General features: G+C 37.3%; 2 protein-coding genes across 5 annotated transcripts in view; one reads left to right on the top strand and one right to left on the bottom strand.

Moving 5' to 3' along the window:
• Positions 1-9,341, top strand: part of slka (STE20-like kinase a) — a 45,324-nt gene extending 35,983 nt beyond the window's left edge. For 2 of the 3 annotated variants that reach the window (XM_005156872.5, XM_005156871.5), the window contains exons 15-19: positions 3,310-3,434; positions 3,528-3,716; positions 4,693-4,818; positions 4,921-5,034; positions 7,819-9,336. In XM_005156872.5, the coding sequence (XP_005156929.1) occupies positions 3,310-3,434; positions 3,528-3,716; positions 4,693-4,818; positions 4,921-5,034; positions 7,819-7,965 (701 nt within the window). In that variant the 3' untranslated portion in view covers positions 7,966-9,336. Of the gene's footprint in view, positions 1-3,309; positions 3,435-3,527; positions 3,717-4,692; positions 4,819-4,920; positions 5,035-7,818 lie in introns of all 3 variants that reach the window. The other variant, NM_001145601.1, reaches the window with a different exon arrangement.
• Positions 9,342-10,823: 1,482 nt separating this feature from the next.
• col17a1b (collagen, type XVII, alpha 1b) overlaps positions 10,824-27,155 on the bottom strand; it is a 29,433-nt gene continuing 13,101 nt past the window's right edge. Inside the window, exons 19-58 of one of the 2 annotated variants that reach the window (XM_692149.11) lie at positions 26,430-26,660; positions 26,291-26,341; positions 26,124-26,150; positions 26,017-26,043; positions 25,684-25,746; positions 24,175-24,270; positions 24,004-24,048; positions 23,788-23,805; positions 23,649-23,702; positions 23,529-23,564; positions 23,413-23,448; positions 23,247-23,309; positions 22,320-22,355; positions 22,136-22,207; positions 21,947-21,973; positions 21,822-21,857; positions 21,692-21,727; positions 21,527-21,607; positions 21,127-21,162; positions 20,457-20,540; positions 20,291-20,368; positions 20,136-20,177; positions 19,967-20,029; positions 19,818-19,877; positions 19,645-19,671; positions 19,512-19,556; positions 18,948-19,025; positions 18,817-18,864; positions 18,292-18,411; positions 18,060-18,167; positions 17,540-17,656; positions 17,336-17,452; positions 17,159-17,254; positions 16,887-17,024; positions 16,634-16,774; positions 16,247-16,432; positions 13,636-13,797; positions 13,469-13,549; positions 13,296-13,376; positions 10,824-11,307 (exon numbers count right to left, since the gene is read on the bottom strand). In XM_692149.11, the coding sequence (XP_697241.4) occupies positions 11,264-11,307; positions 13,296-13,376; positions 13,469-13,549; positions 13,636-13,797; positions 16,247-16,432; positions 16,634-16,774; positions 16,887-17,024; positions 17,159-17,254; positions 17,336-17,452; positions 17,540-17,656; positions 18,060-18,167; positions 18,292-18,411; positions 18,817-18,864; positions 18,948-19,025; positions 19,512-19,556; positions 19,645-19,671; positions 19,818-19,877; positions 19,967-20,029; positions 20,136-20,177; positions 20,291-20,368; positions 20,457-20,540; positions 21,127-21,162; positions 21,527-21,607; positions 21,692-21,727; positions 21,822-21,857; positions 21,947-21,973; positions 22,136-22,207; positions 22,320-22,355; positions 23,247-23,309; positions 23,413-23,448; positions 23,529-23,564; positions 23,649-23,702; positions 23,788-23,805; positions 24,004-24,048; positions 24,175-24,270; positions 25,684-25,746; positions 26,017-26,043; positions 26,124-26,150; positions 26,291-26,341; positions 26,430-26,660 (2,987 nt within the window). In that variant the 3' untranslated portion in view covers positions 10,824-11,263. Of the gene's footprint in view, positions 11,308-13,295; positions 13,377-13,468; positions 13,550-13,635; positions 13,798-16,246; positions 16,433-16,633; positions 16,775-16,886; positions 17,025-17,158; positions 17,255-17,335; positions 17,453-17,539; positions 17,657-18,059; positions 18,168-18,291; positions 18,412-18,816; positions 18,865-18,947; positions 19,026-19,511; positions 19,557-19,644; positions 19,672-19,817; positions 19,878-19,966; positions 20,030-20,135; positions 20,178-20,290; positions 20,369-20,456; positions 20,541-21,126; positions 21,163-21,526; positions 21,608-21,691; positions 21,728-21,821; positions 21,858-21,946; positions 21,974-22,135; positions 22,208-22,319; positions 22,356-23,246; positions 23,310-23,412; positions 23,449-23,528; positions 23,565-23,648; positions 23,703-23,787; positions 23,806-23,983; positions 24,049-24,174; positions 24,271-25,683; positions 25,747-26,016; positions 26,044-26,123; positions 26,151-26,290; positions 26,342-26,429; positions 26,661-27,155 lie in introns of both variants that reach the window. The other variant, XR_012389309.1, reaches the window with a different exon arrangement.

Genomic DNA, 27,155 nt, shown 5'->3' with positions numbered 1-27,155 from the left:
GCATATACCTATACCCCTTTGATTTTTTTTCTTTTTTAAATATTTCCCTAAATATTCACAGTATGTCTGAAAATATTTTTTTCTTCTGAATAAAGTCTTAAAGTGTTTTAAAAATTATTAGCCCCTTTAAATAATTTTTTTTTGATAATCTACTGAACAAACCATCATTATACAATAACTTGCCTAGTTAACCCTGTTAAGCCTTTAAATGTCACTTTAAGGCAGGGGTGTCCAAACTTTTTGGGCCGAGGGCCAGATGCAAAAAAAAAACTTTGTCCCGGGCCAAATTTTATATATATTATATAATTTTATATATACATGATAATTAAACAGATTTCTAAACATAATAGTTTTAATAACTCATTTCTAATAACTCATTTATTTTATCTTTACCATGATGACAGTAAATAATATTTGACTAGATATTTTTCAAGACACTTCTATACAGCTTAAAGTGACATTTAAAGGCTTAACTAGGTTAATTAGGTTAACTAGTCAAGTTAAGGTAATTAGGCAAGTTATTCTATAACAATGGTTTGTTCCGAAGACTTAAGGGCCTAATAATTTTTACCTTAAAATGGCTCATAAAAATAAAAACTGCTTTTATTCTAGCTGAAATAAAACAAATAAGTCTTTCTCCAGAAGAAAAAATATTATCAGACATACTGTGAAAATTTCCTTGCTCTGTTAAACATGATATGGGAAATATTTAAAAAAGAAGAAATAAATCAAAGAGGGGCTAATAATTCTGACTTAAACTCTGTGTAGATAGATAGATAGATAGATAGATAGATAGATAGATAGATAGATAGATAGATAGATAGATGGATAGATAGATGGATAGATGGATAGATAGATAGAGCTGTGAATCTACACTGGTCTCACGGTTCGGTTACGATTATCATGCCATCGATTGGGTTCAATTCGATATCTCGGTGCATCAGGGTGCATTGACGATGCTTTTCATACAGTTTTATATGTTCTTCACAGCAGAGCAATTATTGTATTAAAATGTATAAATATATTTCTATACTATCTGTAATACAATTTTGTCCTTTAATACAAACAGTCAGATATATAAACTGCGCCTATAAGCAACACGAGCATTTATAGCAAATAAACAAATATAAATATCCAGATTGTTTTTTGATCCTTGTCTAGAAATTCCTTTCTTACACCTCTTTGATTGGTCACGCGCTCAACTGAAAGGGCTGTGATTGGCTCTGAAGCCTGGTTTAAACACAGATACAACGGCAGTGGCGATCACATCTGATCCATGATGGACACTGTGTAGAAAATTCTGCAGACATTCACTTGTGTCTGTATCTAGAAGTATAATGCGCTTGTGTCTGTATCCAGTGGAACAGCCGAGAGGAAAGGAAAAGTCACACCTGCAGGTCAAATGAGCCACAGTGAGTGAGACAGAGAGAGATGAGAGAGAGTTTACTTTCGTTCTCTCAATCGCAGTGAAACAGGGGCTTCTGCTGTGTCAGTGAAAGACTGTCCAGCAAACACACACGCCGTGAAATTGTGCACAGTATCTGCATTTGTAAGTAGTTGGAGCGTTGTAAATACTCGCTCTTGCCATAGTAAGCTACGACGACATAGCGACCTTCGCCATAGAAAGCTACGGCGATTATAGCCCATATGAGATAAATGACGTCAGTACATAATTACCGGTTATGATTAACCGATATCGAATTGTCCGCGTCTGCAACGCTGTGCACCGAAGAAACAATTAATTTTGACACCCCTAATAGATAGCTAGATATTACAAAAAAGGACTGATAATATATTGTTTTAATGTTATTTTATGATGAATGTGAATCAGTTATACAATTGTGTAATGTACACTCACCGGCTACTTCATTAGGTTAGTATACTATATTTATTGTCCAACTGCTTAACGCAAATTTCTAATTATCCAATGGCAGAAACTAATTGCATTTAGGCATGTAGACATTGTCAAGATTGCCTGCTGCAGTTCAAACTGAGCATCTGAATGGGAAAGAAAGGTAATTTAAGTGACTTTGAATGTGGCATGGTAGTTTTTGCCAAATGGGCTGGTCTGAGTATTTCAGAAGCTGCTGTCTACTGAGATTTACACACAACCATCTCTAGGGTTTACAGAGAATGGTCTGAAAAAGAGAAAATATCCAGTGATCGGCAGTTCTGTGGGCGCAAATGCCTTGTTGATGCCAGAGGTCAGAGGAGAATGGCCAGACTAGTTACAGCTGATAGAAAGGCAACAGTATCTCAAATAACCACTCGTTACAACCAAGGTATGCAGAAGAGCATCTCTGAACGCACAACTCGAGGGGGATGGGCAACAGCAGTTGAAGACCAAACCGATTTCAACTATAAGAAGTTATTTTTCTAAAATGTTCTTAAGTCTTATGATATTCAAACATTTTTTGAGGAAACTGTTAACATTTCTAGACAATTTAAAATGTTTTTGTGTCTGAGCGGCGAGCGCTTGTGTCTGTGTGTACTGTGTTGCCTGCACATTTGCATATTTTTCAGACAGTTGCACTCTTAACTTTACTGAGTGGTTTCATCAGGAAGTCCTGCAAAACTTTTTTGTTGTATTGTGGTTATGTTCATAATAAATAAATAACCTGCAGCACATATGTGCTGATGTCTTAATCTAGATCATACTTTTTAGGTCATAAATTCTATCTGCCAAAGAAACAAACCAAACATGTTACTTTCTTCTGACATTAAAGCTCTCTACCTGGAATAGAGCAATACCACATGTTATTTTCAGACAGAGGTCCAATTATAAAGTTCTCAAGTTCTTATGGGTCAGCCATATGTCTCGGGAGGTGTGGCCGAGATATATTTTGATAAGAGTAGCTTGTGTAAAGACAGATAGACAGAGCGTGTCGAGATTTGCTGTCTATGAAGTGTGATAAACGGTGACTTCATGTCTGCAAATCATGTCTAAACCTGAGTGGAGTCAAACGGTCTGGTTCTAATGCGTAATGGGTTGTTAAGCTTGTAAAGTCTGATGTCACACATCACAGTTTTTGGATCCTCTTTATCAAATGCCAAAATCAAACAGCTAATGTTACTATGGTATGCTTACAGTGTACAGAAATACTATTTGAACAAGTTTGTAAATCATCGTTGTAAATCTTATATATATCATTATTATATACTTAATCTCAGTGGTTGATAATTTTTTTCTAAATGGTTAAAATATTGCTGTGGTCATTACAGGCTATTGTGTTTAAACGAGACCCAGGATACATCACAAATTAGAAATCATACTGTTTCTATATATTTTTTCTCATAAAAAACGTACAGCAAGAGAAGCAGCCATGTGGGAGCTGGAGGAGCGCCACCTGCAGGAGAAACACCAGTTACTGAAGCAGCAGCTGAAGGATCAATACTTCATGCAGAGACATCAGCTCCTCAAGAGACATGACAAGGTGAGGCCCGACCATCGGTTTGGACAGCAAAATCAAATACTGCTGTGCTCCGTAAGGCACCCTGACCATTTTTCCCTCATGGCTGCTCTTCAGGAGATGGAGCAGATGCAGGGTTATAACCAGCGGTTGATTGAGGAGATGAAGAACAGACAGGCGCAGGAACGAGCTCGACTGCCGAAGATCCAGCGCAGTGAAGCCAAGACGCGGATGGCCATGTTTAAGAAGAGCCTCCGCATCACTGGCACCGGGACGCCAGAGCAGGATAGAGAAAAAATCAAACAGGTCAGATCCTGCATCAAGAAAATCACTAAGAGTTATTTAAAGCAGAAGCATTTTCTTGGTATAAGTAGCTTTTTTACCTTTATTTTTGTGTCAAGTACAAATGTCATTATCTTTACAGGGATTGATTTTTTTTTTAGATTTATAAATTCTCCCTAACAAACCCTGAACCCACTGTCTGTTGTAAATATTGATAGTAACAATAATATGAATATTGAAGGTAAATAAGCAAATAAATGCACAATGACTTTCATTAATTTGGTAACACTTTAAAATAATGGTCCATTAGTTAATGTTAGATAATGTATTTACTAACATGAGCTAACTGTTATTATTATGTTATAGTATATGTAGTAGTAATACATTTATTACAGTATTTTTTCATGTTTGTTAACCTCAATTAATGTTATTTTGATTTTTTTAATAAGTTTAACTTTTCATGTTCGTTCATGTTATCTCACAGTGCATTAACTAATGTTACAAGCACAACTTTTGATTTTTATACTGCATCAGTCAATGTTGAACTAAGAGCAATAAATGCTTTACAAGGTTTTTCACGCTTGGTTAAATGTTGGTAAACTAATTAACTAACATGAACTAATAGTTCATTATTCTAAAATCCAATATCAATGACAATATTGGTCATTACTTGTCCACAATTTCTTTACACCATTTCCATAGAAAACCCCATTTTCCATTATTTTAGTTTTTAAAAGAATATTCAGGTTTGCATCCTTAATATCTCCATTGCAGCTGCTTTCCAGTGTTCTAGTGTGGGTGAATTCAGCTAAAGTCATTCATGGGTATTATATTTTTTGGCTGTGACCTAAAATATTCTCCACAAATTTGTAAAAAATGGTTTTGGAAAAAAGTCTTTGAAAATTGAGTTTTTAATTTTAAATGCACCCAGTATGTGAAAATAATACACATGATTTGGGAGAGGGTTAATCTTCTGGGGTGTTTTTCACTTTTTCAACAGTTTGCAGTTCAGGAGGACAAGAGACAGAAGAATGAGAGACTTCATCAGCATCAAAAACATGAGAACCAGATGAGAGACCTGCAGCTGCAGTGCGACTCCAACATCAGAGAACTTCAGCAGATGCAGGTCTGCAACATTACCTTGTGCTCGCATGTTTGAGTTCTTTCCCTCTTCTGTTCTGGCTTATCTTAAATTGCATCATCTGGTTGATTGTCTTGTTGCCATCAGAATGAGAAATGTCACCTGCTGATTGAGCATGAGACTCAGAAGCTGAAGGAGCTTGATGAGGAACACAGTCAGGAGCTAAAAGAATGGAGGGAGAAGCTTCGGCCACGGAAGAAGGTAGAGTAACAACATTATTTACCTTTTCAGTGCATCTAATCAAACCTGATCATTAAATTTGAATGCTGCATTTTCCCCCATGTCATATATTGTGGGTTTCCAGACAAGCTCTTAGAAGGAGAGAAAAAATCTGTCCTGCACACTGTGCTAAGGTAGTGTGAGTGTCAAAGTTCACTCTGGCCACCCTAGTTACAACGCTGTCTGTCTTCTTAGCTCCAGCACTGAGAGCATCAAAATTCGCTACATTGATCTCATATTTAAAGCAGCTGTTGAAGCACGTCAGCAAATCACTTACATTCCCACATAAAAACGTGCTTTCTTGCATGAAAATGTTGCGTGTCTTTTATAAAATTTGTTTAACTATACAAGTCCCGGTTGTTCCATGTGGTGTGGCTTTGCTTCACTTATCCAAAATGTCTGAAATATTCTGAAGCAGCAATACTGTTTTGTACTGTCATCATAGTTAGCACGAGTTTCCCACTTTAATAAAATATTATACTTTTACCTTAAAGCACATCAGTAACTCACCAGTAATTTTTGGAAACTGGAAATCCAGTGACCGTAATATTTAAACCCTTGGGAACAATTGTGGTCAGAAACAAAGTTCAAAGGACTATGTTCTCTGGAATCCTCTTCAGCGATCGACGTCTACTTTCTGATTGCTTGCCGCCGAACCGTAGCTCATAGCTTGTTACTATAAAGTTAACTTGATTTCAACTCCCCGCAATGCCCACACTTGTGATGACCTGCTGATTCTAGCCGCCAGCTTTAATTGAAATAATGACTTCTGGCTACTTTGGTACTCTCGCAGCCTTCAGTGTGAATGCACAGTAATACCGAGTTCAGACTGCATGATTTTCAAAGTAATCGTGTCACATATGTTTTCACACTGCTTGACTATCTGGGCTAGCGTTTCGTCGCTGCTTTGTTTACACTGCAAGATGGTTCGGCAACAGGGACTTTCACATTGCATGACTTTACTATAGGAAGAATCGCCGACAACTTCGTCCAAACTATGTCTCACAGCCTAAAAAACGTAGTATATCTTTTGTTATTAACTACATGATGAGAAGGAATCCTTTAATGGAGTAGAACATGTAAATGTTTGCTCACCTGGGTTTAAAGGGAATTAGCCATTTCTCCTCAAAGTTGATAATGAACTAATTTCTTTATGTATGAAACGTCAAACAGACACGGTTGCTCCTGAGTCCTGTCAAACCTCCACTAGTTTTTCCTCCATTTCGTGGGTCCAAATAAACCGAAAAAGATCGCTTTTTACTTCTCCCCCAGCCTCCCGCTGGCCTGCAGCAGGTACACACACGCACACACAAGTGAAAGCTGCTCTCTCATTGGCTGTAGGCGATCGCTGATGGTATTTTCAGTCAAAATTCAATTCACACGGCATGATTTGAATCGCCGACAGCTCCAGATATTTAGCATGCCAAATATCTTGCTGGCATCGGCGACTCATCAGCGATTCTATCAGATCGCGTCTTTGAAGGTTCATACTGTGTGATTGTCACTCACGAGCAGCGATTTTGCCTGTGATTTCAGGCATTTGTCGGCGATTTCTCAAAACCTGTCGGCGAGCCAAAATCGGGGCTAAAATCACGCAGTCTGAACTAGGCATAAGATGTTGGTGCATTAAAGCTACTCTATATTTTTTGTCATATTTTTATTATATTATATAACCAATATTGTGTTGATATTGTTAATAATTGGCTCATAATGTCATACATTTTTATGTAGTTTTAAAACGTAATTTCCTACTATTGTTACTAAATTACTACTACAAATTAGATTTTTGTTGTCATTATTTCAGTCTTCATTTGTGATTCTGATTAATTTTGCAGAAATGGTTCTTTTTTCCAAATTTTATTTATAAAAAAAGAAAATTCAAAAGAATAGTCTTTGTTTGAAATGGCAGTACTGTGGAATATTAGGTAACACATGTACAGTTGAAGTCAGAATTATTAAACCCCCTGAATTATTAGCCCACCTGTTCATTTTTTCCCCCAATTTCTGTTTAACGAAGGGAAAAAAAATTTCGACACATTTTTAAACACAATAGTTTTAATATCTCATCTCTAATAACTGATTTATTTTATCTTTGCCATGATGACAGTAAATGATATTTGACTACATATTTTTCAAGACACTTCTATACAGCTTAAAGTGACATTTAAAGGCCTAACTAGGTTAACTAGGCAAGTTATTGTATAATGATGGTTTGTTTAGTAGATTGTCAAAAAAAAATATTTAAAGGGGCTAATAATTTTTAAAACACTTCAAGACTTTATTCAGAAGAAAAAATATTTTCAGACATACTGTGAATATTTCCTTGCTCTGAGCATCATTAGGGAAATATTTAAAAAAGATTTAACCTAATAATTCTGATTTTAACTGTAAGTATTTGCATGAGTGCCCATTTGCTGTAAACATGCAGAAATCACCTCAGTTGTGTCTTCAGTGCAAGTTCAAAATACAGAGCGGAAAAGGCAACAAACATCCCATAAGTAATCTACCCAGAAAAAGTATAACATTACATTTGACATATTTACATTTAATAACCCTAATAAACCAAACCTGATCCCTACATATTATTTAGATACAATATGCTTAGTTTAAAAATATAAAGTTATGAACACATAAATCAGGTTTCAATTATTATTATTTTTAATCATATGTAGGATTATTCTGAGTATTCTGGTATAGACATTATCTGATGTTTCAGTAGGATTTGCAGGTACACATCCTGTATGATTTTCTCCTGCACTGTTGTAGGCTCTGGAGGAAGAGTTCACCCGTAAACTCCAGGAGCAGGAAGTCTTCTTTAAGATGAGCGGAGAGTCCGAATGTCTCAATCCCAGCACCCAGAGCAGAGTCTCGAAATTCTACCCTATTCCTAGTGTGCACTCCTCCGGCTCTTAACCTCCACCACAGAGCAAGAGCTCTTCTAGTCAGGAGTCTTTTAAAGGTATGAGATCAGAATAGCTGCAGAGGTTTGAAAAGCTGATTCAAATCTCCCAGTGATGAAGGACAAACCTTATGCATTACCTTGACACAGATTTCGCCACATCAAATCCAATGGATTAACATATTAGTTTTGTTGTCTTCTGGTCATGTTCATTTGTGCTTGAGATTATAAACACAAATCAACAACGAATACACTCAGGCAATATCATCTTGTCTTTGTGGAATATTTGCGTAAAACAGCCTTAATGAGGGTCAAAGCCCATAACAAACATAAGGTCACAGATAGAGGTCACGTTTTAAAGGACAACATGACGTTCAATTGTCTTAATGTTTTGCACAGCTACTAAATTACGTTTCAGTGCCGTTAGGGTCTTGTATCAGCTGTTATATGCCCGTTTTAACGTCCATGCAAAGTTATTTTTAAAACAAAAATACTCTTTTTAGCTTTTACTATTTGCATTATGGTTGAAACCATTTGCAGTCAAGGAATGTAACCCGTATGATGACACTTTAAAACAATTTGAACATATGCAGTAGTGATCTTATTAGTGCTTTAGCAAAAAAAAATAGTGCCCAAATATTTGTATGTGATGTAATTTCTCATTTGGTCAAGTCACTTTGTGGTCCAGAGTACCGAGTTTATTTTTTATGAGCAGGTTCATTTGAAGCGGGCGGGCCTTTGCCTTGTTGAATGTTTCATATATGGCGTTTGAAGATTTATTTATGGATTGAACTGAAGGTTTTAATTGTTAGTTCTTTTTCTTGTTTCGTCAATATATGAACTCGCACGTTACATCGTTTATCCTGATTCATTTTAGTTTTTTATTATTACCGAAGAACACGTGCTTTCATAGTCAAATGTAGGGCAGCATTTGGAACAGTCCACTGCAAAAGTGTTTCCGTGGGAAGACCTAAACATTTCTCGCTGTTGCTCTCTGAGGACTTTTCATCTGATTCAAGCTCTATTTTTGATAATATGTTTCGTGCAAGAAGTCACGCATCTGTATCTTAGCCATAATATATGACATGCTGTGCTCATATACTTTTTGCATGCTGAGATAAATCCCAAATGCTGTACTTCACCAGACATAAACTCTTGGAACCGATGATGCATTTTACAAAAGGTGGTTTTAAAAGTTGCCGTTGGCACAAATAGAGACAGAGAAGTGGCCGATTATCCCAGTGTCATACTGCTGAACAGTGACCTTAACCGCCCGCAGCACTTTGGTGGAATATCTGATGCATTTTCGAGGTCAATTTATGTATCTAAATGCTTGTCCATTGATATACTGTAATAATGCTGTAAATAAAACTCATTGTATTTTCTTTGATTTGTTGGGGGTTTTATTTTCTCCAAGCTTTAACAGCAATGTAGAAGTAACTGAAACTGCAATTCATTGACTCCCCTTTAAAGACTGGCTCCAGATGTTCATTGACTGCAATGGTAAATTGGCCAATTTTACAGCTGATAAAAAACATGTTTGCAGCCTGGTACAAAAGAGGGTTTTGGTGTAAAGCTAATTTTACACTTCATGACAAATGCGAGGGTGTGATTTTTTTTTTTTAATTATTATTATTATTATTTTATTAATGAATTTATTTTTTATATAACTCATCCTTTCTCATTTTTAATAAGCTATATTAAGTCTGCATAATTAAGGGCGTGGCCACTTGAGTGACAGCTAGGTCTTTGCTGGCCATCTTTGTCACCTGAGCTGATTGCGGCTGATTAGCTGCTAAACTCTGCATATACATCAGATTTTTGTTTTGTTTTATGTGGCTTTACACAGTCACTTGCCTGGAATTATTTCCTGCAATTATCAGATGATATGGCTTGCTGTGTGCACTTTATTGTGCTCACAAACCATTCAAGTTGCCTCCATTTGCAAGGTGAGTGATATACCATATCTGTAAATGTATTTGTTAAATTTAAGATCATTTATAATTTTCTTTAGAACTTGAAATCACTCCAGAATCTGACAGATTGGTTAGCTGCAGGTTATAGAACAGTTATCTGAAGCGTTGTCATATACGACAAGTATTTAGAAAGTAATTTGCCCCCCCCCCCCCTCTTTGTGTTAGCTTTCACTTCTCATTATAATAAAGGGAGCAATTAGTTTGTTAATAAATCTCCGTTATGAATGACTCGTTTACTTAGCCGACAATAATACAAGTTTCTAGCACCCCAGGGTCTTGTCATATTTCATTTACATTGTTTGCTTATTTTATTTAACAAAACTAGCGTAAGCCTAGTATTTAGTGCGAGTTGCTGCTACTTTGCCATATGGTCAGTGCAGTAACAGACTGTATAGTATCATCCATACTTGTTGAGCACAAAAGTTCATAACATACAAAATCTAACCTGTGAAATGTTCTGTGTGCATTGTTTTATTTGTTTGATCATTATTACACCTGTAAACAGCGCTAAAGTCCAGCATGTTCAGATTGGCTTTAGTCTTGACTAGTGTGGTTGAATGACATTTGTCCTGGGAGCACTGTACAAATTTGGCGGTGCTATTAATGCATGTTCAGGGTCCGTATGGATTATCCATCCATCCATCCCTCCATCCACACACACACACATACACACACACACACACACACACACACACACACACACACACACACACACACATACACACACACACATACACATACACACACACATACATACAAACAAACAAAATGGCGACGGTCAACCGGGCATACTTGTTGCTTCATTTGCACTCTTCAGAAAACGTCAGGGATACTGCGTCCATATCTTTTAGTCTATGATTTCTCCTACCCAGTATCATATTGTGTATGTCGAAAACTTTTGTTCTCTGATGAATGGATCTTTATTTGGTACGTTTAAAACAATCTCAGCTGTTTAAGGTACATTTTTTGTTTCATAGAAAAAAAATTGTACAGTACAAAACAAAAAAAATAATAATAGTAATAATACAACTACAAAGCCCACTATTGGGTGACAAGTATACATTTTAAGTGCTACAATGAATTAAATATTATATAATGAAGACAAATAATTGTTGTCAACCTGGAAGTAGTTTTGAATGTATGGATTATTATTTTGCATGCATTTGTTTGATTATAAAACTGTATATTGTGGTAAATAAGTACCAAACAAGCCTCTAAGCTGCATTACTTCATAAAGAGAGACTAGTTTATCCATTTATCTTCTTAAAAACATGAACAATTTCTTTTATGCTGTCAGTGCATCCACAAAATTGTGCTTCAGCAAATCCTTGAGCCTTTACACGCCGTTTGCTCGTATCCATCTGCCAGTCTGGATCTCTCCTAAAAGTCAACATGGACATACATGCATATTAGAGTGATTGCTTGGTGCAGCACTGTCAAGAAAACCATGATCATTTGATGATTTTTAGTTGTTGATAAGACACAAAGCAGTGTTAAGGGATAGTTCACCCAAATGTGTGTATTTACTCACCAAACCTTTGAGTTTGCTTTTTTTTTTTTGAACACATATTTTGGAAAAAAGCTGAAAACCAGTAACCATATACAGGGTGTCCGTGCTGTCTTGAAAAGTATTCGAAGTTGATAAATCAGTTTAGAGAAATTTAAAGCCCTTAAAAACTATTAAAATGCTGCTTTACAAGCTTTTACATTTTGTGTCATTTTTGATTATACAGTGTATAGTTGTATGCTAAAGTTTGCCTAAATTTAATCTGTGAATATCGTTTACATTCTTGTGTATGAAATCGATAAAATCCTGCTAGATTTGACATTACACTGCTGTGTTTACTGCTGTAACCAAGGCAACACCGTTATTCCTGCTGTTGTTGGCACCACTGCTGAATTAGCATTTTATTCAGTACATAATTAAGTTTAGGATTCGTTTCTTACGAGTATTTAGAAAACACTATTTAAATTAAAATGTCGCTATGGTTACCGGTTAAAACCTAAAGTGGTGGTGAGGTCTTAAAATGTATGAAAAGACTCTTAAAACAGTCTTAAAAGGTATTGAATTTCACTCTCTGGTTCCTGTATAGACCCTAATTCACAGAGAAAAAAATACTGAGTAAATACTTTATAAATTTAAAATATGTTTTGTGGAAAGAGAAAGAACTCAATTGGGAAATGTGAGTAAATAATGACAATTTTCATTTTGGGTGAACTAACCCTTTAATTTCATAAACAAAAATAAGGACCATAAATGATTGTAGCTTATGGCTTGAAATAAACAGAAGTTTGACAAGTCTACTACAAACTATGAATACATGTGCTCTGATCTGCTCATCTAATGAATAAACAGCACAATATTGTTGATGAAAATGTAGTCAAAAAGATAAAAACTGACCAACATTAATCTTCAAGCTTTTTTCAATTGCGAAATAAACACTGACTTAGTAACATTATTCTATTACAAATATTGTGAACTAGGGTGTGGTCCATAAACAATGCCATCGCCGATGGCTGATATACATCACAATGCTGGGCCAGCATCGCGATCCTCCACCCCGCTCCCTTCGCAACAGAAACTCGCTTACAAAAAATACACATTTAGGCACCATTTGCAGTAATGAGTCTTAGTATTAAAATGGCATTTTACAACGGAAACGATCCACGTCCACACTGACGTTTTATCTTGCATTTCTGAAAAGATATTAGTCCACACTTTTCCACTGAAAACGCAAATCATTTGACCACACACACACACACTCTGGCATGCGCTGCAGCACATGCGCTCATCTGAGCTCCAGGCAGTCGGTGAACCCAGAGAACAGTGCACGTCAGACAGTTTATCAAGAATGTACTTCTGAATCGCATCTCAATATAGTTGTTAAACGTAATATTTAATCCATCTTGTCTCTATCTAATGGCTCTTCCATCTTTTTTTCAATATTTCACTTTCACGCTTGTACTTAGTAAATTTAGTGAAAACTTCAGAAACTGTTGGCTGGTTACTGTTGGTTGTGCACCTTTTTTACCAGCCAAGTTTGTCAATGCCATTATAACGACACCGATCACTCTGCCTATTCATGCCAGAGTCCCGCGGAAAAAGGGATTGACAGGTGGTAATTTGTGTGGAACTTCATTTATGATTTGATTATGGGTATAACAAAGACCGTGCGTGTCAGGTAGTTGAAACGGTAAGCTACAAATAATTAATAAGTTGTGAATAAATGAATTATTAATTTATTCAAAAATTATTAATTCACCGCCACAATGCCGATGCCATCGTCCATGTTTCGTCTGATGCCAAATTGGTCTACATCATCCAACCCTATTCATTCTAGAACAAACAAAACTGCAAACTGATTAACCTTTTTCACCCTTTTCTCCCCTTGGTCCCTCAGGTCCTCTTTGTCCTGGTAGGCCAGGTATCCCCGAGCTCCCTGTGTCCCCTATAGATCATACAGCAATATAAAAATGATAGCACTTGACTTTCATGTTTAATTGGTCAGTAAACTTATGTGAATGACAGTTAGTATGTTACCTTTATTTCCTTTAGGTCCTGGATATCCTCTTTCTCCTTTGGGCCCTGACCTGCCAGGGGGCCCTGGGATTGTCCCATATGCTGAAATAAAAAAATAATGTTTAGGAACAAATAATGCAACAGTGATTAAATGTAGAATCGGCATTAGTGACAAAGTGAATAGTAACTTCTAAAGAAGTCCATGAGATCAGCTGTCACGTTCCCATAGGCACCAATCACACGGCTGTACCCGGGTGGGCCAGGAGGACCAGGAGGCCCAGCGGGTCCTTGAATGCTTCCTGCTTGTGACCTCCAGTATCCCTCTGTCAGGTCCTGCAGCAGACCTTGATCTGAGGAAAAAGATTGAGATTTGCTAATTAACTCTGTGATGGACCAGCTATCCATCCAGTGTGTTTTCCTGAATAGTCTCTGAAGAATAGACACCGTAGAGGACCGGCAGTTTGATGGATTTGCCTATTATTATGGTAGTTTCATAGAAATGTTGGCTGGATTCCTATGTAGCTTACTCATTATTAGATGAACCTCTTCATCTACTCTTTAACCAAATATACTCATCTAAAGACAATCTGCTGAAGTTCAAACCTATTCTAGACTGGAAGAGTTTAGAATGTGGCATGATTATCAATTTGTGTTTTATAAACCCATTTCTAGGATTTAATGAATTATCAGAATAAGAGGAACCACTTGTTATGGTCAAAGTCTGCAGAAGAACATTCCTGAACGCAGATGAGCTAAAAGTCATTGTGTTGCTCCTGTCAGATTGAAACAAACTCAGGCTCACATGTGCTCAGTAGTATTGTGCAGTAGTAGATTTTGAATAGGTTGCCTTGTCTGGTGAGTCTCAAATCCTGCTGCAACATATGGTTCAGACTGCTGGTGGTGATGCAGCACCAGGGCAGCCATGGCCTAATGGTTAGAGAGTTGGAATTGGGATTCAAAGGTCACAGGTTTGAGTGCCATTACCGGCAGGGATTGTAGGTGGGGAAAGTGAATATCTAATACACTCTTCCATCCTGAATACCATGGCTGAGCTGAGTTCCTCAAGGAAGGCACTGAACCACCAATTGCAGCGAGTTTTGCTCACAGGTGCTTTGTTTAAAAAAAAAGTCAGCTTAAATGTAAATGGTGCAACAATGCTGGGGGTATTTTCTTTTTTAAACACAGCCAGACAGAGTATTGTTGCTGACCATGTCCATCTTTTTATGCCTTTAGTGTATTCATCTTGTGATGGCTACACCTGGCAGAATAACACGCTGCATCACAGTGCTAAAATCACTTTGGATGGGTTTCTTCAACCATGACTGAGTTCACTCCACTCAAATGTCAATAGAGGAACAGATGTGGATGTGGAGACATGTATCGTGGGTCATGATAATAACTCATTTTAAAGCAGTTGTTCCCCATTAAGCATTTTTGGTTTTTAAAAGCCATCTAAACATAGTCGTCTTGGCTAAAACAAGGCTAAATTTGGGCTGTCAGTGAAAATCTAATAGATGTCTAAGCATAGGCCAAAACTAGACTAGTCATCAAATAAAAGACCACACATATAAAGTCTGTCTATTTGACAGTTTTGGGCTATTCTTAGATGTCTATTAAATTTTCACTGAGAGCTCAAGTGAAATTTCACACAGAATTTTAAGACATTTTAACAATCGATTTGATCAAGTAGTTTTTTACCTGATGTCATATTGGGCATACGAGAATAACACATGGTTTTTTGCTCCAAGGTGAAAACCCTACTCAGTGTTTGTGCTGCAAAACTCCTCTTACTATAAAACACATTTTACTGGAATGTCCTGCTTTTACTGATTCCAGAAGATTTTTTTTTATGAAATGAACTCTTTTAGGGACATTTTTAACAAAGTGAAACCAGAAAAGATTTTAGAATTTTTATCATGTATTAACACAAAAAAATCTTATTAATTTATGTTTTATTTTGTTTGTTGATTTTTAAATTGTATATTTATTGTTGAAAGATTCCTGCCATGAAAATAGCCTTGGTTGCTGACATGGCATTAAAAAAAAAAAAATACATACATACTGAGAGCTCAAGTCTAGCCTTGTTTTAGCCAAGCTGTCAACGTTTAGATGTCTATTAAACGCTAAATTGTTTGCTGGGTCTTACAGAAGATAACTGCTGAACCTGTAACCTTAACTTTTTCTTATTTTGACTGTAATGTAGTAATAATGTGCACTTTTTAAAGCTGCTTTGGAATGAGCATTATTGTGAAAAGCGCTATACAAATAAACTTCAATTAAATTGAACAGAGGATGAGAATGGTTTCCCCATTACCCCATCAAAACATTGATTTTGGTCAATGTATTTGAACTCTATTATGTTCGACATGCCAACAGCCTTGGGTCTTAAATTTCGGAGGTACACTGAATGACTCAGTCTCGTAGTCCAAGGTAAGGGCAGTTAAATAAATACATGGTAGTTAATTGAATCACCTGTTGTTGGTTGGTCTAACAAACAATGACAAATGTAATGTTTCCAGATCACAGTTACATTACATAAAGCTACTTTTTTTACATCTACAGTCCACCTCCATTAGCAAGTAACCCATAAATCACAATAAAAATTTCGCTTCAGTGTTTGTAAATATCACTTCAGACTGAAAATGCAACTAGAAAAATGGGGAAAGGGAAAATTTTGGTTCTTAGGAGACAAGCCTGGCTAGTTTTTGTACTTGATTTTTTAAACTACCCTGTGCTAAAGCTGTTTTAATACAGTATATATTTAACTGGTGCACAGGAATTGAATGACAATGTACTCACCCTTAATGTAATCAGTCACTTTTAGTGCAACATTGGAGTAGTCCACTGGTTCACTGATTTCAGTGCCATAGCGATATTGGTTTCTGCCATTTTGATAACTGTACCCAGGTTCACCACGGTCACCCTTCTGACCAGGGGGTCCAGGCAGCCCAGGTGGCCCTTGGACATAGCGCCTCATAGTGTCACCTGGGTAGGCAAGATACTTTTTAAAATGTTTGCAGCAACTAGTGAGACAAACCTGTGATATGTGAAGTTTACAATCTTAGAATGTAGGAGAATTTGATCACTGGTTAAATCAGCCAAGAGCTCACCAAGTGCAAGTGTCTAATGTAAAGTTACACTGAGGTGTCAGTTTCCAGATTAGAGCATGTGCTGAGTGACACTCACTGTTTAGGTAGTCCTGCAGTTCAGTACGGATCTGTTCTCGAGCAGAAGATCCTGTATATGATACAAGGCTCCTTGTGTCTCCTGGAGGACCCTGGGGTCCTGCTGGACCAGGTAGGCCTGGAGGTCCCCTAAAACCAGATTCTGCATACCATAAAATCACATTACAATTTTTTTTTTTTTTATGGATATAAAACAGTACAATATACATTTACAGAGTATCCGACAGTACAATAATTACTCATCACACACTCACTTTGCAGGTAGCGCTGGATGTCCTCTAGTGAATAACCTGAGACTGCAGAGGAACTGCCTCCTGAGGCACCGGGTGGACCAGGTGGTCCCATAGGACCAGGAGGCCCTGGACGTCCAATGCTTCCACCAATCCCTGACCCTTTAAACATATTCAAAGGGAATGTAAGTAAAGGAAACTCTTTACATGAGCATTATACAATTAAACGTGACATCTATAATACAACGATTAATATTAAAAATAAATAAAAGGACATTTTAAGCAGAATCACATACTCTGAATCAGAGCAGTTATGTCACTGTAGGTGGCACCAGGCTGGCCAGGTGGTCCTGGAGGGCCTGGTGGTCCAGCTCTGCCTATCATTCCCTGTTCTAAAAAAGGTACAATGGTCATCCAACCTGCAGAATTCAATATATTGCAGCTCTTTCGGAAGATTTAGTTCAGAGACATACCATTCATCATTCTCATGACATAGTTTGCAACTTCCTGTGTGTTAAAGGAACTACCACTAATCCCCGGTGAACCTGGTGGCCCTGGAGGTCCAGCAACATAACGCCTTACATCATCTCCTGAGCACAAAATTTAGAGTCTCTGGATCAATTTCTCACATTAAAAATTATATTAGTACAAAGGTTTCTCAGACAAGATTTACTCACTCTGTAAAAGTGATATGATGTAATCAGCAGTTATGCTTCCAGGTGGACCAGGAGGTCCTGGGGGACCTTGAGGACCTTGAGCACTTTGGCTAATGCTGCCACCACTGATTCCAGAGCCTGAAACAAGTACATATTTACCACAGATGCAACAACATTCATTTGTTTAACACTACAATTCAGTTTGTTTCATAGCACTGTTTACAATGTGCCTAAGCACATAGATGAACATCTAGATTAAGAGATGAAGAGAATAAAAGGCCATAACGATATTACAGATCGTGGAACATTTCAGCAAATCAATCAGACAGAAGAGTAGTGGTAGAGTGCTGGTGTAGTTCCTGATCATATTACACTGATTCAGTTCAGTTTAGTATAAATGTCCTTGTGGAAGTTCAATTCAGTTTAGTACAAATGTCACCGTTGAAGGTTGATGCACAGAAGAGCAGCTCCACCAAAGCGTAGCTCCATCAGCCTAAACTAAGCAGGTACAAACAACTACACAACAGGGTGCTTAACTCACGCTGAATGTAAGCTATGACCCGAGATGCCACATCCTCTACTGACACTGAAGCCCCAGGTGGACCAGGCGGCCCTTGAATACCAGACAAATGCTGCCTCATGCTGCCACCTGCAGAAAAGACATCACACATTCATGAAGAAATGATTTTCTAAAACAGAACTATAATTATTGGACCTAAAAATTGCACTACAAGAACAGGTTTGGAGCTCCTGATTTAAGTAGCAGTACTAACTCTGCATATACTCCATGATGTAACGACGATAATCTGCAGCAGATCCACTGGATTGACCTGGAGCACCTGGTGGACCTGGAGGTCCCGGAGGACCAGGCCGTCCCTGGTGTGTAGCTGCAACTAGAAGTCATACGGAAGTTAAAGAGGTTAAAACTTTGTATCTCCACTACTAATCTAGGTATGATACAATTAGAGATCAATTATATTCTTAATAAGTTTCTGTGGGTCCACTATTTCCAAACTGAGAACATCCCACACATGATCTAACTTTTAAGGTGGTGCTGGTAGACCTGGTCTAGAATCTCCAATAGATCTCAAAGTATAACTTTAACTCGAGGTATAACGTTCTTTGTAAATCTGAATTTGATCTCTATATTTTGTCACATTAATAACATTATTACATGTATTATGTTTATAACAGTAAATCGTTGGTTACAGTGGACAAAAAAAACTTGTTACAGTTCTTGTCTAGAGAAGTGACAAGAGTGAACATTTGTTTGTTTTCTTAGATCAATGAAGTCTTACCTCTTGACTCTCCTTGGAAGGTAGAAGTACCTGGTACTCCCGGATCTCCTAAGGAATTAATAAAAATACCAGACTGTAGATGAGAATATACCTGCACAGAATGTGTTCTCGTCATTATTCAAGATTTTTACCTTTACGGCCTTCTCGACCGGGTGGTCCAGGAGGTCCTGGGGGACCAGGTGGCCCTTGAGCCACACCATACTCAGAAACTTTGAAGGGGAAAAAATAATAAGTTGCATATGAATTATATTTGCATTTAAAAAGCTATGTATAAGATGATTTATAATCTCTTAACAATCTTTCAATTAAGAGTAAACACAATATAATCGTTTAGTACTTGACAAAGGGTTCCTATTATTTCCTTTTTAAAAGGTGAAATAAGTCTTATGTGTGCCCTAAGTGTGTCTTTGAAGTTTCGTCCCAGTGTAATAATTCTTTAGTTTTTGGATATGTGATATATTCCGAATCAAACATGACATGAATAAATCCCATTTAAGTGTACACTTTGAACATCAGTGCAGATGTTTTTCAATAGAAGTTTAGATATTTGTATTAGATATCATATGAAGTAATTATATTTTCTAATTTAAACAAAGTTTTTAAAGCATAATATAATCATTTAAACAGGTTATAGCATGTTTTTCTGCAAATGTCATGCGTCTATTGAATTATAAAAAAAAAAATGTTTAACTTACTAACTCTTCCGGAACTCCCTGGAAGGCCAGGCTGTCCTGGTTCTCCTAAAAAATAATGGCACATGTCAAATACAGTGGTGATCTGATTTCAAATGAATTCTTCTGGTATTGTTTGAAGAAAAGAAAAGCTCACCTGTGTATCCTCGTGGACCTTGGGGACCTGAAGTTTACATATATATAATTAGATATCTGATAATGGTTAAATACTGTAGCTTTCTGACATTTATTTTCGAAGTCTTCTAAATTTTTAGTCATAGGTTAAAAGTAAGGAAAAAAGTAGAATCAACTGAACAGGGTTAGACTCACCCGTTGGTCCTTTAGGCCCTGTGGGCCCTGGCGGCCCAGGTGGTCCTGCAAAAAATGTGCCTGTAGAGAAAGCATTCAGAAACTGACTTAAAAAAAAACATAAAAACAATCAAATAATGTATAATTTCATATGTATGCTATAACCAAACCTGAATTAGGCACAAAGTTTCCTGGCTCTCCCTTTTCTCCTTTAGGACCAGGTCTGCCATATCCTATAATATAAAGAAGAAAAGATTATGCAACTGTAATGAAGTAATAATTTGAGTAAGTAGTGTGATAAATGGCAAATAATTGTCAATTTTGTTTAAACTGTGTTACCTGGCTCACCAGGTGGTCCTGGTGGACCTGGTCTGGAATCCCCTATAGGGAGACAACAGACAACAGATCTCCATATTTTTTCACACTAATGATTTTATCGCATTTATTACAGAATATATGGCACAAAACAAACAAAATCAATAACGTTATTGCACCTGGACGTCCAGGGGGCCCTGGTGGACCAGGAGGACCAGGTAGTCCAGTACCACCAACATTAACAGCACCATACTGTCCTGAACATGACAGATAATCAACATTAATGTATTTCTGTAAGCTGCTAATGTTCAGTGTTTAAAAATGTATAATTTAATAAACACTTACTTTCTGCTCTGGTTGAAACCAAAGTCTCACCAGTGTTCACACCAATACCTGGCTCTCCTTGATCTCCCTTATCACCTTTAACACCTGGACAAAAAATGATTGAGGTCATTTTAAGAGTTCACACTTAGCTGATGATTGATTATAAAGTGAGTTTGGAATGCTGTCTTGGGAGAGAGCCTTGAGCTTATAAGATCCTTGAGCCCGGGCTCCCTCCCGCTTGCAGGGCGAGAGGGAAGTTTGAGCTCAGGTAGGTCTCGAGGAACCCCCCTCCCCCCTCCACACAGAAACGACAGCTGGCCTGTTAAGGATTTTAACCAGTAACATTCTTGCTGTGAGACAACCATGTTAATCACTGGGCCACCGTGCCACCCTATGAATGGGAAGGTGGAGGAGTATGGGTGGAAGGGGAAATTCTTCTAGGCAAAGATAACTGTAGTAAGAAACCCTGGCTGTTTATAGTGAGTTAGGAATCATCTTATTAGTGAATCATGCATTAGTTTATGCGGAACCAGCCGTGTTCAATCATAATCATGTGTTCCTCTCAAAATTAGTTTATAAATAAACTTCACTTTGAGTATAATTTCTATTTTACTTACATTCATATTATATATACCCAGTTTTGTACATACAGTTTGTAATATAGCACAGTATAAGCAAAATGATAATTTACCAGGGGGACCAGGAAGTCCAGCAGGGCCAACAGGACCTAGTGTGACAAAACAGACATAACATAAAAATCACACAATAGCTAAACTGTCATTAATTGGACATTCAAAATGCGTTAAAAATGATGTGTGCGAGGTTGTTATTCTTCCTAATGCTTTTGTTCCTAATCCCAATGTTTTGATTTGGTTGTATTTTTAATTTGGATTTTGTTGGTTTGTTTGTTTTTAACAGTGTGATATGAATGTTATGTCCAAGATATTTTGATAACCCAATTAAATGAAATCTACAAAATTGATTTGACATGCATCTATTGTATTATGTCTATTATTTGCTTGTGTTCAAATAACTTCTGTTAAAATTAAACATCAAAATATGTGTGAAATAATGTTTCAGTGTCAGAGTACCTGAGAGTCCTGGAGATCCAGGTGGGCCAGGAGGACCAGCGCTCCCAGGCGGTCCTGGGATTGCCACTGAGGTGGAACCTGCTGTTAAATCAAATCATTTCACATTAAAAAGTAGGATTATAACTCTTTACCGTGCACTTGTTTTAGATTTTCACTTAGACCTACCTGCATTGATCACTCTTCCAGCCTCACCAGTTTCACCTGTGAATGTTTTCAGGTTATTCATTTTGACAAAGTTGTACACACATTTTATAATCTCCAACAATAAGACAACAGATTAAACTAAAAGTCACACCTTTAGGTCCAGGCTGACCAGGATTGCCAGGTAGGCCTATTGGACAAAAAAGCAAACCATTTTTACTATCAAATCTTCAAGTAAAGGTTCATCAATTGGATAAAGCACGTTTAATTGCAGGTTACCTGGAGGTCCTTGAATCCCTGGGGCTCCTGATTTGAAAAATAACAACATAAAAAAGATACACTTACAGTGCAACTGATTCTTTCATCATTATATTTATGGTTTTAATTATTTCACTTATAATCATGTGGGAGCTGTGCTGCCTAAGATCATTTTTCAAAATGAGGATTGCACAGTATGTGCTTTATTACCTGATTGACCAGGATCACCATGTGGCCCAGGTGGTCCTCTGATTCCTGGTAAGCCAATTGATCCTGGCTCACCTAAATATGAGCACAACATGTATCAAATACACACTCAGATTCAAATAACATGCCAATGTGGGACACAGCGTACTGATTTCTTTTGCTCCAAATCATTAAAAATGCCACTAACCTCTCTGACCCTTTTCACCATCAGCTCCTTGAGGCCCTAGTATGAAAAAAAAAACAATTACTCAGGTAAAATCACTAATAACAGAATTTACACCAATCCAAGAGCTGCATTACAGGGGTTCATTCAATAATGTAGTTCAAGCAATTTTCAATAAAGTGATGTTACTGAATGATATTTACTAATTTAACCAACAAATAAAATCCACAAACATTTTACCATTAAAAAGAGGTTTAAATAAATTATAGAATTAAATATATATTAAATTCTTATTTATTTGTGTGGGCGGCAATGTGGCGCAGTGGGTAGCACTGTCACCTCACAGCAAGAAGGTCACTGTTTGAGCCCCAGCTGGATCAGTTGGCATTTCTGTGTGGAGTTTGCATGTTCTCCCTGTTCTCCCTGTGGGTTTCCTCTGCGTGCTTCTGTTTCCCCCTCAAGTCCAACGACTTGCGCTATGGGTATGTTGGGTAAGCTAAATTGTACGTAGTGTATGAGTGTATGTCCTGGACCTCCAGGTTGTGGGTTGAGTCTGCTAACGACCCACTTCGTAAAAATTAGATGTTACGAAACACCAACATGGTGCGGCTAAATATCTACTTCGATATAAATAGCCCTGGGAGTGTTTATTTGTGTCATGGCCATTGTTTTGTGTGAGTTATATAACTCTTCATAAATAATATGCTGATTTGGTGTTGGTGGAAAAACCCTCAATGATCATCATTTCTGAAAAGTTAGAGCTGGTTAATTTTTTTGTGGAAAACATGGGGAAAAAACAGCATTAAATTAAAATATGGTCCTTTTTCCTGTTATCTGTGTTGTCGGCTTATAATAATAATGGCTTCTAAGTTTTATAAGGGTTTAAAATAAATTTTTGTCTATTTCCTGTTCTAACAATGAAATGTCAGGTTTGTATCATTTCCTCCAGACCTGCAGATCCTTTATCTCCTTTCTCTCCAGCTGGTCCTTGTCGTCCTACAACTCCAGGAATGCCTGTCAATTTAGAGACACAACGATTTAACATTTAATCAAATATTCACGAACATGGCACAATTCAATAAAGTTCATTTATATGGCTCATTATAAACATACATACCTGGCAACCCATTCTCTCCTCTATCGCCATGATCACCTGATACAACACACACATTGTCTGTTACATTGCAGAACGATTACAAACTGGATACATGAGGCTCACTGATAGTTCCAAACCTTTAATTCCAGGTAGACCAGGAAGTCCTCTATCACCTGAAAAGAAACATTTTTAGGGATTAATTACAGGATTTCTTTTATTTACTAGTTTGTGAAAAGCATTTTTATTAAGCTACACACCTTTTGGCCCAGCAGGACCAGGCTCTCCTCTGAAGCCTTGAGGGCCTTGTTCACCTACACACATTTTTTTTACATGAATGTCTTATATGATGACAAAAAATGATCAATGCTAATAAACTAATTAGTAAAGGAAGATTACCATGTAAACCACTAGAGCCTGTTGACACAAAGAAATAATGCAGGTCAAACACATGCTTATATTGCATCAGTTTTAATGATTTCAATTATATGTCAACATATCATTTAAACAATGTCTTAAACCTTAATCCATTCTTTGCAAATAAATTTACTTAAAAATAATTAATATGAGCTGTCATGACCCAAATAAAAAGAACAGCGTAAATGTAGTATTGACCTTTTGCCCCAGGTGGACCAATGAGACCAGGAAGGCCAGGACTACCTGAATACAAACATTTAAAACACACACATATAATCATGATTTTAAATATGATCTCAAATGTAAGTGCTCGTACTGTAATAAATTAGATGCTAAAATTCCTATGATCGTAAAACAGGATATTCTTACCCCTTTCACCCTTCTCTCCGGCTCCTGGGGGCCCAGGCTCTCCACGAGGTCCAGGCTGACCATCTCTTCCCCTGAATCCTTCTGCACCATGTTCACCTGTTGTGAACATTTTAAAAGTTCATTCAGTCATTTTCCTTCAGCCAAGTCCTTTATTTACCACGGGTCACCACAACAGAATAAACCACCAACTGCTTCAGCATATGTTTTACACAGCAAATGCCCTTCCAGCTGCAACCATGTACTGGGAAACACCCGTACACTCTCATACTTACAACAGACAATTTAATCCATCCAATTCACTTATACCACATTTCTTTGGAATGTGGGGGAAGCCGGAGCACCTGGAGGAATACCACGCAAACACAGGGAGAACATGCCTACTGGCCCAGCGAGGACTGTAAGCAACCTACTTGCTGTGAGGCGACAGTGCAACCACTGAGCCACCGTGCCACCCCATTTAAAAAGTGTACATTAGGTATCATCTACACTTAGTGCTTAAAGTGTACCTACTGAATTTAATTGTATTGAATTTTAATTTAGTTGACAAGTATAAAACAACTGAACAACATCCCATCAAATTATTTATTATTACTTTCTGAATCTAAAAAATTTGAACGGTTAAGACATTGTAGCTGTTTTTGTTGAATGTGCCCTTAATGCAAATGAGCTGGTTCTCCCTGCCCACCTTTCCCACGTGCATGTCAGAGCCATAGAGATTTCTCTGATGGGTGTAAGCTTGCCCGGCTGCGTCTTGTGTAGATAAACAGCACAGTGACAGACAAGAATGAAGCAGATCTTTCTTACTACAGTAAGAACCTTCCCAATAGTTATTTGATGTATTTGTTGTAGAGTAATTCAAGCCTTTCTGCAACGATGAGTCATACACAATGTCCTTATAAAGTTCTGTAGACACAAACGTTTAGCTTTCGACTATTTTTGGTTGGCAAATATGATAGGATATATGTTAATATCCACTGCTGTATGGACATCTGTTATGTTAATGTACAAAATAAACCTGATTTAAGTCCACAAATCAGGAATGAAGCCTCTTTTATAATTGTACTGATATGTGGCTGTGGTGATGAATTTTTGAAGCGATTTTACCTTCTTTTTTTTTTTTTTTACAAACACACTGATTTAAAATATTTTTAAACTTGTAATTCTTAGTCTTGAGGTGCTGCCGATCACAGAAAGCTGAACAGATCTTTTAATCCCAGTTGCTTTTTTTATTGGGCTAAACATGTCACTGATTGTTTACATTGTGACAGAGGTTACTCCAATGAATTCAAATAAATCCTCGAGTGTAGGAAAAAGGTGGAGTTTGCATTTGCATATATTCCTTTTGCTGTGTTCAAGCACGATTGTTAGGTCAGCGAGAGGAGGACAATAGAGTCAGCTTTTGTCCTTACTAATTGGAAGCTTGATGTGTCACGGCCTTAAACATCTGAGCAAAATATTGTTTAACTTGTGATTTCAAATAAGTGATGATTGCTAATATTTTTCACGTACCTGCACTTCCTTTTTCTCCTTTTTGTCCGTCCCTTCCTGAATGTCCTGGCATTCCTGGTGGACCTACAGAGGCACATCAAAACATAATGAAGTCAGATTGTTGAACAGTTTAATTGTACAAGTATACTAAGGGTGTCCAAACTCAGTCCTGGATGGCTGGTGTCCCGCATAGTTTGGCTCCAACTTCCTTACACATCCCTGGAAGTTTCTAGTATACCTAGAAAGAGTTTGACCAGCTGGTTTAGATGTGGGATTGGAACTAAAATATGCAGGACACCAGCCCTCCAGGACCATAACTGGACACCCCTGAAGTAGACCAAGCATTGTTCTTACCTGGTATCCCTGGAAAACCGTTGTCTCCTAAAAACGTTTGAAACATGATTACAACTTCATTCAAGTTCAATGAATTTGCAAACAGACAGTTTTAAATCTATACAAACCCCTAGTTCCTGGAGATCCAGAGTCACCTGAAAGAGACAATAAGAACAAATATGTGATGGTGGAATTGATGGGAAAGCAGGTTACTGACTGTTCCTAAATCTGCTTGGAAGGTATAAATAAAATTGAATGTAGTATACGTTTGCTACAAACTGAATATCTGATGTACCTTTAGGCCCTGGAAGTCCTCTTTCAGCTTTGACAGAAGAAGCAAGGTAGGCTAAAAACAGAAAAATGATGATTAATTATCGTAGTATTTTTTATATTAAATGTGTGCATTTGTCTTTGTATGATATGTTGACTTGTACCTCTCATTTGTTCGGACTGCATCTCTGCTCTCACTATTTGCTGCACATTTCTCTGCAGTCCAATGTTGTCTGAATTAACCGCAGAATCCAGTGAATTCACATACGCCGCTTTACTTCCAACCTCATCAATGCCATCAATTGGAGCTGACAGACGGCTTGTGTGGGCATTCATGGAGGAGGACATTGCCTCAAGAGTGCTGACACGAGACTTGAGCTTCTTTACCTCCTCAGCTGCAAAAATAGACATTAGCTAGTGATTAAAAGACAACATGAGAAGGCACATTTATTTATGTGTTTCTGTTCTGGACAATTAAAAACTAATCCTGAGTTACTCTCTGTGAAAACGGAAATTGATGCACCAGAAGACACAATTCTCTTCCCACAATATTAAAGTTTTAGTGGGTTATTTTAATAATAGTTGTTCTTTTTGCACAGCAAAATACTCTTTATCTAGTCCAGAGTTGCAATCTTAGTTCTAGCAAAAAAAAATTCTACTGCTTTTTTAAGATTACAATATATGCAGCAGCAGACTGTGTACGATTAGTCTGATTGTTTTAAGATTATTTACCTTTTTTTACTTAGCAAAGCTTAATTTTAAGTATTTACCTGCACATTTAGCTTAATTACAATAAGAGCCTAAATTTAAGACCAGTCTTGTATTTTCAATACTTTTTAGCTGTAATAACTTGTTCTAAGTTTCCCAATTAAAAATGCTCGATCCTACTT

This window comes from Danio rerio, chromosome 13, assembly GCF_049306965.1.
Source record: "Danio rerio strain Tuebingen ecotype United States chromosome 13, GRCz12tu, whole genome shotgun sequence".
In the NCBI taxonomy this organism is placed as follows: Eukaryota; Metazoa; Chordata; class Actinopteri; order Cypriniformes; family Danionidae; genus Danio; species Danio rerio.
This window is presented reverse-complemented; position numbering and strand designations above follow the sequence as displayed.